Raw genomic sequence first — 15,360 nt, 5'->3', positions numbered from 1 at the left:
ATATTTTGTGGAACCCGTTAGTTTTTGTCTTTTATACGAAAATTCTTCAAATAGTTTAGCTTTCGCTCGAGTAAATTCATATTTTAGCTCACACAAATATTGCACGATTATAGGTTGTTATTGGCATACAAATCCAGTTTAAATGCGAAGGCAAATATGAATATTGCTTAAATTGCGTATGTGAAAGCTGTGAATAAACTTACTACCAATATTCCTTTGTGCGAATTTTAATTACGTTGATTAACAAAGTCTGCTAAACATTTGAATTCGTGTCTGGTAAGTTATAAACAAATCTCCATCATAGGCAGGAGAGCAGTGAACTCGAGTATCTTAAATATTTACCTTGTAAGCCGACAAGTGGTTGACAACGCAAGTAAAGACGATATCCCTGCCTTGAGTGACTGTGTGATTCTCCAAAGGAGCCAGAAATTCAGGCTCGGGCTCTGGCATTTGACCTAAAACACAACAAAAAGATAACTGCAAAGGGTGTAGTAACAGAGGTTGCTTTTACCTAGAGATTTTAATTAAAATTACCACCGGAATGCAGTATTTGAATATTTGAGTAGTATTTTATAATTATCCCTCATACAACTTAAACGATCTTTATAAAGGACACGCTCAAGGCTCCTCTAATCAAACCTTTATTATATTCGTGCAGCAAAGGATGTTTTGGGAGAGAGCGGTTCTGCAGCAATTTTGACCCACCTAAATATCCAAACAGTTTGTTTTTGTCCCCAATTTTAGATAATGGAGAAATGTTGGGCTCGCATTTAAATGTCCGCAACCCGCCACCTGAATTCGAGTAAATATTTAATAAGCAACATTCCAATGTAAATCAGTCTCATTTTCAAGAGTGTGACATTTCGACTATTTAAATTCTTATGTTGGCCCGGCTTCGACTTTGTACACGGGACACGTTCCTGCCTGCTTTCAGCAGATTATACTCTTGAATATCTTCAGTTCGCTTTTTTACTTATCTGGTTGCCAAGTCTATGCAGTTAACCAAGGGATATTTCCGCTTTTATTTAATGGAAAAGCTCATTGAATTTTAGTTCATTTTTAAATATATATATTTAATATTAACGCTAAATACACAGAAAGTGTACGTATCACAGGGATTCTTTCTTTTATTCTTAAATTAATGTGTTTTTTTCCACCAGGTTATATTGGAAAAACAATCACTGTTAAACTTAATTTTTTTTTCATTTTCGAATTTACATAAACCTAAAATAAATTGCAATTACTTTAAGCGAGAGAGAAAGAGAGACAAAGAGGGAGAGAGAAAACCCTCTACATTTTCCTTAAAGTTGGTTTAAGCCAGTTAGTATAAATCGTATTTTTGGCGAAAATAAATCCATAATGCTAACTTACAGAACTGACCTTTTCGGATACCGTTCTTTAAATTTAAAGTCGTTAGTTTAGATTAACATCAGTCTAGATTTAAATCCTGTTTTTGAAATCACTGTAAATTTGAAATAAATTGAGAAAATGAATATCCTTTAAATTTTAATATTCGTTAAAGTCGGTTAAAGCCACTTAACATAAATTCCTTCCTCTGAATACCGGAACTTAGTTTTGTGCCCTTGAAAACCAACATAAAGTTTGATAAATTTCGTCGATGTTAAAGTCAGTCTAGTTGAAATTCCATTTTTGAAATGAATGCGAAACTAGACTGATCTAACATTACTTTAAGATAGATACTTTCCCATCGTTTAAAAAGCCAGTTAACTAAAATTTTATTTTTGACGAAAGTCTCTTAAATTAAAGAAAGTATCGTAATCGAAATCTCGGTTTTGTCATCATAGTGTTAACTAATTGGAACTCAATTTTGAGGCATTGATATTATACTACGTGACAAAGAAAGGTAAACACCCATTAAAAACCATTTTATTTTGATAATTTTTTGCATGTTGACTTATCTTAAAAAAAGAAAGAAATGATCAAAGTTTCAAGTTTATCTGTTAATTTTTTTTTAGTTTCCATGGGTCGTTCCTTAGAAAAATAAAATTTTGTTTAAACATTTTTGTTCACATTTGCATCGCAACTTTTGTGAAGTGTGTTGCAATCGGTCATAATTTTTATTCATTATGCCTAGAATGCGTAGAATTGAACAAATCCGTCAGCTTAGTGACTTTGAGAGGGGGCGGATTGTTGGGTTGCGCGAAGCAGGTCTGTCGGTCAGAGAAGTGTCTAGAAGAACTAACAGATCCTTACGAACCATAGTGCGGTGTTACCAGGCGTGGACTCAGGAAGGCCGTGGGCACAGAGCCAGAGGCACTGGGCGACTCAGAGGAACCATAGAGCGCGAAGATCGTCGATTGCGACTTTTGGCTCTTAGACACCGATTTAGCAGCAGTCGAGCTATTGCAAATCAGTGGTTTGAAGAACATGGGAATAGGGTTGGTATGCGTATAGTATATCGCCGAATACGAAGTTTTGGCCTTTTGTCCTATCGTCCGCATTGGGTGCTGCCTCTCACTCGCGAACATCGATCTAATCGCTTACAATGGTGTAGAAAGAGGATTCAGTGGGACCAAGAATGGGCTCAGGTGATCTTTAGTGATGAATCCCGCTTCTGTCTGGGGATGAACGACGGTCGGGCAAGGGTGAGAAGGCGACGGGGTGAAAGGCGAGATCCACAATTTGACAGAGAGCGTCATGTCCACCGTACTGTAGGCGTTATGGTATGGGGTGCTATCGCATATGGTAGCAGGTCACCCCTAGTTTTCATTAGAGGCAACATGACTGCCCAACGCTATATCCAAGAAGTGTTGGAGCCATATGTGATTCCATATTTTCGAACTATCCCGAACGCTATTTTCCAGCAAGACAATGCTAGACCTCATGTTGCTAGGCAAACAATAAGGTTCATGGATCAACATCAAATCAACCGTTTACCCTGGCCACCTCGATCGCCGGATCTGTCTCCTATTGAACATGTCTGGGACATGATTGGCCGCAGACTGTTGAATTTACAGCACCCTCCACAGACTTTAGCAGCCCTTACTCATGAAGTTCAGATTGTCTGGAATGAAATACCTCAAGAAGACATTGACAATCTTATTAGATCCGAGCCCAGGCGTATCAATGAGTGTATAAGGAACCGTGGATGCTCAACACACTATTGAAAAAAAAAATTAAGTTCTTCCTCTGATCTTGCTGAAAATGTAATCATTGAATAAGTATGTGGTATTGAACACGTACAAAAAAAATTATCGAAGTAAAATGATCTTTAATGGGTGTTTACCTTTCTTTGCCACGCAGTATATAATACAGATCGCTAAAATTAAGTATTGAATTTTCCTTTTGAAATGCGAAAATCTTGAAAAATCTCAAAGGAAAAAGTTGCTCAGTCTTAAATTTACAGCACAATTAATTTAATTGCTCATTAATAGATGTATTAGTTAGAATACTTTTCCCCGTTGCATTGCGAAAAATCCAAAAAGTCTTGTGGAAAAGCATCAGTTCAATCTGGATAGATTTATTTTCTTCTCTACTTCAGGTCAACAATTGCTTTGAACATGAGGCGTGCTGATACGCAAAAAAACAAAAATTCGAACATGAAAAATATACCTCTTTCCTCATTTATTACGTCATATTTCATTACTGGAGCTGTGAAGTAAGTTCGATATATTTACAATATAAAGGCCCTGAATGGTAAATACGTTTTCCGTTCCTTAGAAGCGAGAGTTTAACTAGGAAACTTTGAAACTTAATCAAATAAAAGTAACTTTGAAAAATGATTTAACATTCGTTTAAAATTGTACTTCCTGAACTGAATGTCGGGGAAAGTTAAAGCACTGTCGGATGCCCGAAACGAGGCGGAAAAAATTATTGCTTAGTTGAACATTTTAATAGACCAGTATGTATGTAATCCATCTGTTTTAACATTAAAAAGGTTTTTCCACTGGTAGAGTCTAACAATGGGGGATTTATCTTTTTAAACTAGCCAAACTCAGGCAGCTTTTTAACCTATTGCCCTTTATAATAATTAAACAAAGCTGTCTCATGTAACACAATTTTCAAACAAAAAACAGAAAAAAAACTACCCAAAACGCTTTAAGGAAGGAATTCTCATATGGTAGTTCAAGCTCGAACATGAGGTATTTAAGCAACGCACCATGGCAAATTTGTCGTTTACCATGTATGTTTAACATAACTTTAAGCCTGCTTCGAAACATGGCATTTTACTAGTTAACACTTAATAGATAACAGCCATGTATTGCATGTAGGTCTGGCCTTAACCAGATTTTCCCAAACCAAACTATTGACGCGCACTATATTAGGTTTGTAGAATCTACTGCATATTTTATTACTTTTGTTGCCAAAAACTCTTCCATTTCAACGTATTTTCTGGCTTCTGGATGTGAATTATGACCATTAGATATCACATATTGACCAATACTTGAAATGCATACTGATGCCACTATTATATGCGGCTTTTTGATGTATTTGCACAATAATCAGGAGAATATTGATTTGGAGGCAATTAATGGGTGGGGGCAAAGCTTCTACATTATAACTAAAACATGTAGTTTCCACTAATTTAACATAAATACAAGAAAGGTTCCAGCTGTGCCACCTTTTATATAAAAAAATCTGATAAAGTCGAAATTTTCTTTGTTGCCTTTGTGAATGAGTTTAAGGTGATTTTGAAATTTATTAATTTTCAAAATTGCAAAGTTTCGCCTATGCATCAGTACTTAATTTTGCATGCGTTACTTCCAGCTTTGTCGATATACTGTGTATATTATTTACCCTACATGAATTAATACTACAAAATTATTGATGGCGTTGAAGTTTTAATATTGTGCAATAGACTAAGATGTAAATTCAGACACTAATTAGATAATAAATGGACTACTTTATGTGACTACCTACATATGTATTTATCATTCCGTTATTAATTGAAAGCAAGTAATGCATGAGATTTCAATTTCTTGTAATTGTACCTCTCAATTTTATATGGAAAAATACACAACATACTCGTATGTGTATGCACAATTTCTATTAGCCAATTCATTTTTTATCATTTGCCAAGTAGTAGACCATGGAAATTTGGCTTTCCACATATGTTACCCATCTTCCTGACTGGTGCAAAAAGGTGTAGAGAACAAATAAACTCCGTGATCTATCACTTATAATTAATTTTACATAAATGATAGGTATGTAGGTACAATAGAAAACTATTTTAGCTTTTTTCGCAGAGTTTGATCTGCTATCTGATTACCGCATAAAATATTTTAATTTGTAACATTTAATATACCGTTTAATCAAATTTTGATACAATGATAATTGTTATTAATGGTCAATAATAACGATAGAGGATCGCTTAAGTAAACATCCACATTTGGTTAACCATTAGTTTGGGCAGACGTTAGTGTCAGCAGCAAATATTATTCTCTTTGCACACACACACAGTCTCCCACACAGTAAATACTGTACACAAACTAAATTACAATATTAGCAGTTAACTTAAATGCTTGTAATTGACGGAGCGGATGTATATGCATTAAGTATGGTATCATAACCTATTACTGTTAATTTCCACTTAGGACATAAAGAAGAGCTCTTGCATTATGTCAATCCAAAGTTACAGCTAACACCAAACAATTAAAGCTAATTGCCTATTTGATAGAACGCTATTGCACGAAATATATAACCTAAAGAAGGGAAACGGCTAGTATTGATTACCCCAAGGGTTCTCGAAGGGTAAAAGGGATACTTTAAAAAGTTAACCGACCTTGCACTTATCTGAATAAACATATTTATTTATTATGCGGCTTAATTCGCTACTAAAGAGCAAATTAAAAGCTAACTGCAAGGGCCTGATTTTGGGCTCGACGTGTTTTATCGTCGAGATTATAATTTTAAACCTGACATTTATAGATCTTTAGGAGACAAGAGATCGTTTGGGGAGTACAAGTCTGTCGAAAATGGTATAGACGGCTAGAGTCCATTAAACTTCATTTAAAGGAGTGGAGAGTAAAATTCCAATTAGTTTGTATTTGACTTATAAGCCTTAATTGAAAATCCAAATTTTAGTTTAAAAAATCACAATTAATCCCTTCCTAATAAGATTATTCGATCGTAAAGAAATTGCTTTATATAACATTAAAAAAGTTGCAATCTCATGAAGTTGTATTGGTTTTCCTGAGCGAAACATCTTCATTAGAGGTAAAATTGGAATCGTACCTGCATTTCGCGGCAAAAATCTGCTCTAGACTTCGATACATTTCGCAGATTGTTTTTAGCAGGCAATTTATCACTGACATCCGAATGTTCGATACAGAGCGAATCGCAAATTTATTAATTGCCAAGAATCGCAGACAAATTACATGCGATTTAGCCCCATACGCGTACGAATATAAAAATAAGTTTACGTATTCCTCCAATATGGACGTTTTGATTTGATTTCTTGCTATTCCAATGTCAGAACAGATTTACGACGGTTTTAAAGGATATTTTTATATTTGATAAAAATGCTGCTTTAGTTCACACGAGGAGGAATGAGGGTGCCTCCCGTACCGCCTCTTTACCTGAGCGTTCGAATTTGAAGATAAATTGACTTTTATGTCTTTTAAATCTTGTTTGATGGCAGCTCCGCATGGGAAGCAAAGAATAAGATGAGGGGTATCTTTCTTAAAATGGTTTTCATATTTAGATATAAGAATACGTTTAAAATAGACTTCACTCAAGTCAGATAAATAAACTTACAAAGTGGGAAACAAATAAAATGGTTACCAAAGTGTGTGCTTAGCTTAAACGTAGTGTGAGACAAAATAAGATAACACAACACAACAGAACAACCAGAGTTACTCGAGATGAAAATCTTGCACACAAACTTCAGTGTAATTCTAAGCTAAATTAATAGAAATCCCGAAATTTCTTAGTTTACGTTGGTTTCATTTTCAACAGATTCCATTCCGGGGCGAAAATAATTTCACTGTAATTCGCACAACGTTAGAATGCGTTTACTGAATTAAAGGGTGCGCTGGATTACCACGATTCAACACCTATTTCAACAATTTGCTGCATTATTGGCATTTATGCAACTGTTGTGATTCGCTTTTAATATTCTCACAACACTAAAATGCACTTCAAATATTTTAGTATCAAGCTTTAAACAGGGAAAAATTCCATTTTAGTGTGTTTAATTTTATGCCGCAATGTTATTTACTGAAAATACTAAGTCTGGTTTTAGAAAAATATCTATATCACGAAATTGGAACATGACACCTTTTCAGCTTTTCACATCTCATCTTGTTGAAATAAAATTTTCAGATTACCTCTGTAGGTATTCAACATATAACTGTAATTACTTTATAGCGCTCCCAACCAGTTTAATCGGAAATGGCATTAAATAAATGAACTTTAAATGGGGCCCTCTCCAAGTGATATTTCGATTCTAGAGGGTGAGTATTTTTTTATGGTTAGACAAAGGAAACTATTACAAAGTTGCTTAAATGGGGAAAGAATTGCAATTTAGGAGACCAATTAAAGGCAACTTTCGTTTCTTTGAAAAAGTTTATGGCCAACTTTTAATCGACGCTATTATAATTGGTTTTAAATCAATTATGTAAATATGAATGTTGTGGAGAATTTCACCCTAACGACCTAATAAATATATTAAATCAGGTTCATTGTGTCTATTATTATTTTTGATTTTTTAACTTTCACATTTAGATTATTTACTAGACTGTGAACAAAGAAACAGCTTTGTTTTTTTTGTTCATAGTCTAGTTAATCATGAATAAAAAAGACGATACCTGCCTTGAGTGGGTCTCGTCTATCAACTGTCAAATTATCTTCCTATTCCGCAACCATTTCGCAATTCTGATAATTTCTAAGATCCTTTCACTAACCATAAAATTGTAGCTTATTTACTATAGCTGCACACCGAACGATCCATAGGGAATATCAAAGATCCAGTATGGCTAAATTATAGGCAGGGTAAATCTAAATGACTACATTTTTTAGTCAACAGTGTTGTTTTCAATCTAAAGAAATCTATGCCTTTGTTTGTATTACTACTAAACGATAATTACAGGCTTCACGAAATAAATTTGTGGTTGTTGTCCTGTAAAAAATTCATTGGCATTTCAGATTAATTACCATTTAAAATTTATTTATTGAGTTCGACAGTCAGACATTATAATGGCAACTTTTATGAACTAAGTTTAATTAACGTCTTCTATTCCGAATTTCATTGGCATATTAAATGATTTTCTAATTCTATTCAACTTTTTTTTAGAACCAGAGGTAAGTTACGGCCCTGATTTTTCACACTCAGACCCAGTGGTACACTTGTGGTTGAAAAGTCGTTTTAGCTCAATTAGGACTGGTACTTGAACCACCTCGCAAATAAAGATAACTCGAAAGCAATGCTATTGTTGTAAGCTGGTCTAGGTAAATGTCACTTATGATTCAATTCAAGCGATTTTTGGAATCATGATTATATACTAGGTTTCCGCGAAACAAGAGATGCAGTATTTGAAAAATAAACATTTTCTAAAAATTAATTTGAAAAAGAAATAAATAGTCAATATACAGGGTGTCCATTTAACAGTTTCTCGAACTCCTATGAGTTTATTTGTGAGTTCACAAAAAAATCAATTATGGGAATGTATATGAGGCTAATGAAGGTAAATTTTAAATTTAGTGACGACCCTACAGAATGTCCCAAAAAAGTGAGGCGTCATAAACTGCGAATTTTTTAAATAGGATCACCAGCATTTTTTGCACGTAATAGGAATTCACTCTTGATTTTATGTTAGTTTTTAGATTTTTTTTCTCGTGCTATAAAGTGACTTGAAGCTATAACATTTTAAAGGAAATTTTAGACATTTGCAGTGTCTCATAAAAAAATTAATATCGTCGTCAGCTTAAGTTAGTTTTTAATAATTTTAGATTGGATTCTCACCTAACATCATCATAGCAGGCACGAATACTTCTTTAGCCAAAAATACATATAGGGTGCTTATAATAGTAACTTTAATTTTCTCCTTTCCAACTTCAATTTTCTTGATTTTTTTCAAATAGGATGGTATGTTTTTTTATGCCGTAGGGCGAAAGCAAATTCAATTTTCTTCATTCTAGTATAAAATAATGTCTATTTATCTTAAATGTCTATGGAATTATTAAAGATTTCAGAAAAACCTGCATTCATGGTCATGTGCCTGAATGGGTGTTTAGCGTACGTTGCCAAGGTTTCGATATTTTTTTGTTTTAAGCTTTGACAGCTTATTTACTGTTTTCTGATACTTCGAAATCCGCTTATTTTAAAACTGATTATCAAAATGAGGTATACTCAACAAAAACTTATTAGAATGATTTATGTAATTAGTTTTTGTGATGGAAATTATTTATTAACATCTCGGCTCGATTTCTAATAGATAACATTCTAATATAAGGAGCCTAGAAAGGCTAAAGGAGTGTTTTGCATGGACAGAAAGTGTTAATTATGAAAAAAAAGTCGAAAAAAGAGGGTCTTAAGAGAGAAAAATGAATGTCACTTTATCAGTAGTAGAATACCTAAGCATAAGCGTAAGAAAAATTAGTCAGAAGGTCAATAATCTGTCAAAATTTAAAACCAATAACATCGAAACCATGTCAACTTATACTGAACACTCAGGCACATGGCAACGAATGCCGGTTTTCCTGAAATAATTAATAATTCCGCTAACATTTAAGAAAAAATGACATTGTTTTATACCAAAATCAAAAAAATTTATTTGCCTTTGGTTCTACGTTATAAAAAATATACTATGTTATTTGAAAAAACCAAGAAAATTGAACATGAAAAGGCGAAAATTAAAGTTATTATTGTGAACACTTTGGGTATATTTTTGGCTAAATGAGTATTCGTTCCTGCTAAAGTGATCTTATGTGAGAACCTATCCTAAAATTATCAAATCTAACTTAAGCTAACTGTGATTTAATTTTTTATGAGGTACTGTAAATATCTAAAATTTCTCTTAAAACGTCATAGCTTCGAGTCACTGCACCCCAGGGCAAAAAAAAATCCAGGAACTAACACGGGATCAAGAGAAGATTTTATCACATGAAAAAAAATCAGGTGGTCCCATTTAATAATATGACACTTTATAATGCCCCGCTTTTTGGATTAATCTGTAGGGTAGTCACTAATTTTAAAATTTATCTCCATTAGCATAATATGCACCCCATAATTGACTTTTTATAAAATCACAAATCAACTCATAGACGTCCGAGGGGCTGTTAAATGGACACTCTGTATATGATTATTATGCATTCTTATTAGCGTTTCAAATCAGCAGCCATTTTTCAGCCAAAACAAATAATATTTTTTGCATTCAAAGTGAATAAATTTTATCAGAGTGTCCTCAGCTCGAGTGAACAAACGTCTCTAAAACTTCAACTTTCCAAGCGATATTGTTGTATCTAGAATTATATATGTTCTAGCTTAAAACTTTCTTGCCACTGACAGATCCTAGCGAAGAGAGAAACAGCGGCAGGATAATTCAAATCTTTCGCGCGTGTATAAGAAAGTTTCCGGCTTAAATTGTTTTGAATTATCTACGAGGCTCAAACGGTTTCACTTTTCTCCTGAGTGTAAAAAGAGGTATGTGGCAACCTTCGATGTGATGTTGCTGGGATCGTGTGTACAAGGGACCAGCAACGAAACAATAGTTGAAGGGAACAATTGTATCCTTTCGATGTCTGCGCCATTAAAATTAAACCGCAAACCTATCTGTCTCTCCAAACACTCATCACACCCTCATATTCGACACCCTTCACTCGCCTTTGCACGTCATTCAAGGCACAGCGCGTCATTTTTGGTACAATAAATCTGGAAATCGTTCGACTGAAGGGTTTGTGAAAAGCGATGGTTACGTCCCGTTAAAAGTTCGATATGCCACAACAATATGCCAAATACGGCGCTATTTTGTAATTACAAAAATTCGACAACGTGGATGTGTCTGTCTTTTTGCATATGTTTCATTTTTATTGTACCGATCGGGTCTGAAATTACGAAATGTTTATGCGTTGGGATATTTCATGCCAGTAAGAGAGGTGATGGAGTCAGAAAGGGTTTATGAAAATCTGCTTTTGCAAAAAATTAATGCACCACCAAAATTGGTTTTTTGAACTGTTCGTTCGCATTGAATTATAATTGTTTTTAATTGTAGGGCTATTTTCTGATGGTGCGTTAATTTATTGGAGTAGCGAATTTTAGAACATGGTGGTCTCATATAGTTAAGTAATGCGAATGTTTAAATCCATACTTAGAAAGTTTAAAAGGGGCAACTCCAAGTACAATAGAGCGCTCTGTATAACCGTGAAACAAATAAACTGAGAAGGAATTCCTTTACAATTGGCGGAATTCAGAACGGTTGTGTTTCACCGATAAGAGCATTTCATATATTCGTCCTTTAGAAATGCGTTTAGTTTGAGTTAGAACTGGATGGATTTATTTAGGTTGTATAGTGATGTTTAATAAGCCGGACTTTGAAGTCTCGCCATGGTAAACGAGTTGTTATTTGTCATTAAAGTAAAATATAGTTAAACAGCAAACAAAATAATTAAAAGCCTATTCTACACCGCGAGAGGTTGGTGGGGATTAAAAACTTTTCACTTTATTATTAAAATCCATTTATAACAGAAGTGATGGCCGCCAAGTTAGGAAAATGTTAATTATATTGGTTTTATTATAAAACTTTTCTGGGCAGCATCGAACAATTTCGAAATTACGAGGAAACTGTTTAAATGTGTGTAGATGCAGTAAAGTTTCCCGCCTCTATAGATAAAATTAATTTAGGAAAATAGTTTGCCGGTTGCTTTTTTGTTGGAATATGGAAGCCACAAGTTCTCCACACGTCGTAAACTTATGCTAACTGGTTTAATAAACTCTTAGTACAAGCAATAGGGAAGGGAAAGTTTAAGGTGGTTTTAAATGTCATTAAACAATTACAAAATAAACACGACGTGTTTTTGCTCCCAAAAGCGGATTAGGTACGAAATCCCTAACCTTTACTTACACAAGGCTGATTTGGGTGATTTTGCCAAATAAGGTAATTCGAGGCTTATCTTTAAGCAGCCATGTCTAGCAAGTACAATAAGATTTCTTGAAACTTGATATGTTTAGAGTAATTAGGACTGTTGCAGTTCGTGTAATGCCACTATGACAACTGCTCCTAATTTATCAGGCCTGTCGTGCACGTCTTATTTTTAACAAACAAAATTGTCGCCTGAAGTAAGGGAGAGTTCAAACTTGAGGGGGTTTGATATTTCTCCCCTCAAAGACACACACAATATTTCAGAATTTTATGAACGCTCTGCCTCTTGGCGTTGGCTGGGGCTAATACATTAAAATCTGACATGAAATGGCATGCTTCAACGCCCACCCTACGCAAACAAGCATCAAGTAGCAGCAGAAGTGCTGTATTCAGCAAAACTAAAATTTCCGTCTTCTTGTTTCCCTTATATATTTTCAGAATATGTAGGCACAATAATTTTAAGGAAAGATTTGAAAAATAAATTTTACCTCATACACAATGCCTCTTCGTTGAAATGTTTATGTAAATACATAAAAATATATGTACGACGAATTATATGTTTCAAAATAATTATTAAAAATTTTCCTCAAACATGTCAAACTCAAACAAGTCTTAAAAGATCGTAAAAAGGACTAAAGTAGCCCAAATCTGCCTAACCATTGAACGACAAATGTTTTTTTTTTTCATTTAGAGATTCCTTTAGACGATCTGTATTTTCAAAATATATATGTTCAGAAACACGGTATTTGATAAAGTTAATGTAATATAATGTTTATAATGTAATATGTAAGTACATTGTTGCATTATTTATATTGAGTAACTAAAGTATGATCGTTTCTGTGCATTGAGCTGTTATAGATGCGGTATCTTCCAAACGGTTTAAGTCAGAACTAATCCGTTTTTTAATTCCTATTTCACATTTCACTGTCACTGTTTTTCCATAATATACAGTGATATCTAGTGATACATAGTGACTCATTCTTTGAAACGAATATTCTGTAAGGTAGCCTTCAGCCAAATTCTTAAAATGTTGATTGGATTTTGGTTATCAATTTAATCAGGTTTAATTGTCTTGTTAATTAACTTTCTGCAAGATTCAGTAAAGACATTTCGAGATCTTTGCACATTACAAATCTCGTTGCAAAGTTCTTGAAATTTCCGTCTTAAATTTTTATTTAGAAAGATAATTAAACTTGATAAAATGACAACCAAATTGTTTCGATATTTCAAGAATTGGATTGGTTCTACCATTTTCTGTGTAAGGTAACCTTACAAAGTATTCATAAAGAGAGAAGAAAGGAATTAGGCTTACCTTACAAAATATTCGTAGAACAACTAAAATAATTAATAAGTAATAACAAATTACTAATCATTATTTAATTACATCTATTATCAATAGACTTATTGAATTTTCCTCAATTTTTGAAAATGTAATAAAACAATTAAAAATAACGAAAATCGCATCGACAATATAAATAAAACAAATATAATCAAAAATTTGGTACTTTAAAATCGGTGATAAAAAGTGGAATGTATTAAAAGATTTGCGACTTATTCAATTATCGTTATTTGACTAAACATATTGAAAATTGAACTTACACTAAAAATCCATTTTTTTTAAAATACTTCAACGAAATGTATTGATAAACCGACCATCTCCTTATGCCTATTGATTTTAGAGTTGGCTGAAAAGAAATCCCTATTATTTCCTTAACTGTATCATCGTTCTTTCTCAATAGCGGAGCACTCAACTACTTTATTCTTCAGAGTCGACAAGTTGAAAATCTCCAATGAATTTGAATACTACATCAAGTTCTCGCGCATAGGCCATACGGCTGTTTCTGTAATGGAATTAGCAGCGTTAACCTTTTTACAGCAATATTACTCATCACATTCCTGGAATTGTCCACATTAATTGTTCGCAAGATATTACCTAGGCTGAAACCTGTTTGAAAGCATGACCTGAACCTGAGATCATTTGTCTTGGTTTATCACGAAAATAACATACCTTTTAACCCCAATAAAATATCACTTTGTTAGAAAGGACTAAAAGTAAAAAGAATTCAAATTTTGAGGGGCAAATGAGAAAAAAACATTTGTCTCCAAAGTTAGAGATCTCCAATAAATCAAAACACTTTTCCAGACAATAAAAAAAGCAAAACAAGCATTTTTGTGTGGTCTAAAAACATTCTGTCACTTTTGTTAACTAATAATTAAAAGTTGAGCAAGTATCTTTTATAAATGCTTTGTGTATCAGGTTTTAAAAGTTTACAGATTTATAACAAAAAGCAGATTCTACAAAACCGGCTTCAACGATAATTAATCAGAGCGAAATTTTCATTAATTACAAAAAGTTTATTAGCTTTGAATTTATGTAATTATGCCTAACATGCAACTTTTGCAAATGTTCACAATTTTGTAATTATTAAAAAACGTATATTACCTATCAGGTTTATGGTAATCAGTATTAGCTCAACTGCTGGAAATTTGAAGCCCATAACGAACATCTGTAACTAATATGTGAATTAAATATTTACATTTTGTTTTATAGACTGTGTGTATTTTGTATTATGTTGCTGTGAAATGAAACCTTGAAAAAAATAAAGTTTTAAGGCTATGTATCTTAGTTCCTTATCACCTTAAAACAAGATTTTTAATGACCATTCCTGGATTGTTGATATTAAAACCTGATAAAATATGTATAAACCACGGAATAATTTTTTTAACGTCGAAAATTCATTAATGAAGAACAAGGTGTGGTGCACGTAATTTAGTTCAGGTGCTAATTGTTAGTACCTGTTTTACGTTATTAATAATTAGTTCATTATAGGTGTATTATAATCTGGTTGTTGTCATAGGTAGGTCTGGCAAACCACCAATTATTATTATTTTTTAGAGTATTTTGTGAATAGTTACTTTTTGTCAAATTAGTTTATTTAAGTAGTTGTCAAGATTAAAATAAAAGAGTTCCTTACAACATTCGCGATCATTAACATCTTTTAACCACACAAGGACAATTGGTGACCCCGATTCCGAACTCAACGCATCAACCCTCTAGAACACAAGCTATCTCATCCAATCATGCCACGTTCTAGAACCATTCAGCCAGAAGCTAACATCATCGAACCCTCTGTAGACCAAGAAGCTCGAATCTTCATTAAAGCTCCACCATTTAGTAGAACAGATCCAGAATTGTGGTTTTCTCAATTGGAATCACAATTTTTTATCAATGGAGTGACTTCAGACGACTTGAAATTCCACACTACTATCGGAATTATGGACACAGAAAGTTTGATTTGTGTTAGAGATCTAATTATTAAAC

The 15,360-nt window shown here is 33.4% G+C and overlaps 1 protein-coding gene across 1 annotated transcript in view; it reads right to left on the bottom strand.

Moving 5' to 3' along the window:
* The window catches only part of LOC136417255 (lachesin-like), a 67,115-nt gene that overhangs the window by 15,783 nt on the left and 35,972 nt on the right, over positions 1-15,360 (bottom strand). The window contains exon 3 of the mRNA XM_066402859.1: positions 343-455. Coding sequence (XP_066258956.1) covers positions 343-455 — 113 coding nt within the window. The remainder of the gene's footprint in view (positions 1-342; positions 456-15,360) is intronic.

This window comes from Euwallacea similis, chromosome 27 (assembly GCF_039881205.1).
Source record: "Euwallacea similis isolate ESF13 chromosome 27, ESF131.1, whole genome shotgun sequence".
NCBI lineage: Eukaryota > Metazoa > Arthropoda > Insecta > Coleoptera > Curculionidae > Euwallacea > Euwallacea similis.
The sequence above is the reverse complement of the archived record's forward strand: the minus strand, read 5'-3'. Positions and strand labels throughout refer to the sequence as shown.